The sequence below is a fragment of the Arachis stenosperma genome, chromosome 10, assembly GCF_014773155.1.
Source record: "Arachis stenosperma cultivar V10309 chromosome 10, arast.V10309.gnm1.PFL2, whole genome shotgun sequence".
NCBI lineage: Eukaryota > Viridiplantae > Streptophyta > Magnoliopsida > Fabales > Fabaceae > Arachis > Arachis stenosperma.
The window spans coordinates 115,097,843-115,100,973 of NC_080386.1; the positions used below are offsets into that span (position 1 = coordinate 115,097,843).

The window sequence follows — 3,131 nt, forward strand, 5'->3', positions numbered from 1 at the left end:
TCGAACCAACCTGTTTACCAGCTTAAATGAGCGGGCTCTTAAGATGGATTGGATTGGATTGGATTGAGTTGTATGAGTTGAATTGAAACCATTTTATACAACTTTTTTCCCCCTGAAATATTGCATGTCCTTAAACAAAGATTTCAAAGACAAATAAACATCAAATTTATACATAGCAGAGCACTAAATCCAAGGAACCCATAATAGGCCTAATTGAAAAGAGATTAGCATTGACCCACTAGTTCATTGCAGCCACTTTGGAAGTTTTTCACAATATTGCATTGGAAATTTTGCATCACTCGCTTTTTGAACTATAAATTTAGTACGAATTGTAGTATATAAATTATGTGATCCACCATATGAAAAAAGAAGAGTAACATAAGGTAGCTTATAACATCGTGATTGCATTCAAAGCCAACATCCAAGATAAACTGAATCAAGATGTGGATAGTTAATTAGCACAAGGACAAATATGCAATGATTATTAGGTTAACGTCTTCCACTTTCTATAGAGATTTCACATTGAGGACAAAGGCAAGACAAGTTCTGTAAGAAATCAAATTAAAAGTTTATACATCAAATTATCAAAAGGTAGTTGTCTAACCCGAAACAGTAAACGGTGTGTGATGATTCCAGCCACAAGTAAACTGCAGTTTATTTGTTGCGTTTGGCTGCACGCCTGCCTTGGCCCTTCTTTGGTGGTCCTTTGCCACGTCGCTTCAACATTTCAAGTTTTGATAAACGCCTAGAAAGAACGAGATAACATAATCATCAAATTCCTAGAATGAGTGCAAATAATTTTGTTCTTTTTATCTATCACTCCCACTTTAAGGTCCATCTTTGAACCAACGTCATTGATCTGGTCCAAGGATATACCAAAACATGATAGTAACGGATAAAAGAGAAAAAAGAATAATAAATGATTTTGATTGTAACATTCAAGGATTAAAGGGCATCCTTTAAAAATTGCAGATGCTTAAATCCTAGACATTCATAAATTTGCATCACAATAGTGCACTTTGGTGCAAAACAACACAGCCAATTTCACAGCGGAGGCCACAAACCTTGCTAGATTAAACTATCAAATAAGTTTGCATATTGAGGAAAAAGTAGAGCACTTTTAGCTAAGTTAATAGAAAAAAATACCATCATTGATAGAAGATCATTTCTAACTTCATTAACTTGTAAAAAAGCTTAAACTAAATAAGAGATGCATTGTTTAGCCATCTGTCATTTCTATTTAAAGAAGAAGCTCAGATATGTATATATATATAGTCTAATTGGGATAACACAAATATCTGAAAAATGTAACAAAGGAAGACGATAACATTTTTCCCTTGGGAATTAAAATCTCAAACAATCAAATGGTGACATCAAATTTATTCATTTATTCACAGTATCAATTTTCGCTTTTAATGTTAAGCAGTTAAGGTAGTGTAAAAATTATACAGAAACTGTTGTCCACACTACACATCATTGCACTCAACATCCAAAATTAATGGAGCTCATTCACCATACTTAAATAACCTCAACCAAACAGATCAAGGTACAGAAATAGTTGATCCATCTAATATTGATTGATATAGATACATGAAGTTAAGTAGCAACTACAAAATGTACACCTGGTTAGACTAAAGAGTATCAAAATCTATAAGTAAGTCATTGTTGAAAACTCGTTAATATTAACCAACTAATAACTCATGTAATGGACCTTTTATAATACTTTGATTACATGAACCATTCAAAAACTATAGCCCCATCTAATAATTTATTTTTTTAATAAGTCAAAAACAAAAAACTTTATAACACCATTTATTTCATTGATAAAAATAAGAACACCGCATTAATTCACACATGCTGAAAAATCACATCAAACCCCAAAAAACAAAAAAATAGAACGAAAACTTTAAGAGACAAAATCACAAACACATAGTGGGCATTGTGAAAATTGAACTAAAGTGTGTAACAGAGCGTGAGCGAAAGTAACGAGGGAGAGAGAAGGTACTTACTCTTGTTCTTGACGAGCCATGACCAGAGGGTCATCCTTTTTGATGTCGTAAGGGTACCATTGCGCTACCTTCTCGCCGAAGAGCTTTTGACGGAGAATCTTGTGGGCCGATTTCTGGCCCGTTGGGTTCAGCTGGTGGCCAAAGATTCGGGCCCGAGCTTCCGTGACTCCTTGCTTGATGGCTGACCCTACTAACAGCTTCAAACCACCACCACCACTACCAGCCATGAGAGAGAGAAGAATAGAAAAAATATGGTGGCGAAAGCGAGTGGCTGATGAAATAACTATGCGTTAATTTCAGTTTGCTCCCCAACAGAGTTAAATTTACAAACAATGCAAGGGTGATGCTAGTGAGATGCCCATATGGACCTTGGATTTCGGCCCAATTAAAAATAGTTTTGCTTTTTTAGAGTCTGTCCAAAACGAAAAAAAAATGACCTTCAAATAAGTCAAACTTATTTTTAACAATAGTTTTAGGATAAGTTTGGATTAGTTTTTAAAAAAAGGTACTTATTTTTTTATTTTTTGTAAAAAAAATTATTTAACGAACAAAAATTATTTTATATTTAAAAAAATAAAAAATATTAAAAAATATCTTTTATTTTTATTTTTTATAATAAAGTATTGTTAGTTTTTAGAAAAAATAAATAATTTGTTTTTTTAATAAATTTTTTTTTTAAAACACATTTAAATAGATTTTAAATCAAATAAAAATATTTTATTAAAAAAATTACTTTTTTCACTTAAAAAAAGTCAATTCAAACAAATTCTTATTATAATTTATTAAATCTTACATTTATACCGTCTAAAATATAGTTGTCAGAATCGAATCAATAATAAAACAGATTAAGTTATTGGATCACTGATTCAACAAGTGAACCCCAAATTAAACCAGTTGACTCGGTTCAATAACCTATCCACTGTCTAATAATATAAATTTCCAAAACAATATAAAAATAATACCAACAATATAAAACCAGTATCTCAATTCACGGTAATTATATAAAAATAGCAACAAATCAACTTTAAATACCACTAATCAGAGGGGAAAAAACATCAATCAACTACTAAACTTATATATTACAATGTATCAACAAAACTTGAATAATCTGTTAAGAATCAA

The 3,131-nt window shown here is 31.3% G+C and overlaps 1 protein-coding gene across 1 annotated transcript; it reads right to left on the reverse strand.

Annotated features, from left to right (window-relative positions):
* Positions 1-384: 384 nt before the first annotated feature.
* On the reverse strand, positions 385-2,321 carry LOC130956214 (uncharacterized). Its single transcript, XM_057883265.1, has 2 exons — positions 2,010-2,321; positions 385-745 (listed from the first exon to the last, which is right to left on the reverse strand). Exons 1-2 carry the CDS (start codon positions 2,234-2,236, stop codon positions 655-657), a joined length of 318 nt encoding a protein of 105 aa, XP_057739248.1. The 5' UTR covers positions 2,237-2,321; the 3' UTR covers positions 385-654.
* Between the last annotated feature and the right edge of the window lie 810 nt (positions 2,322-3,131).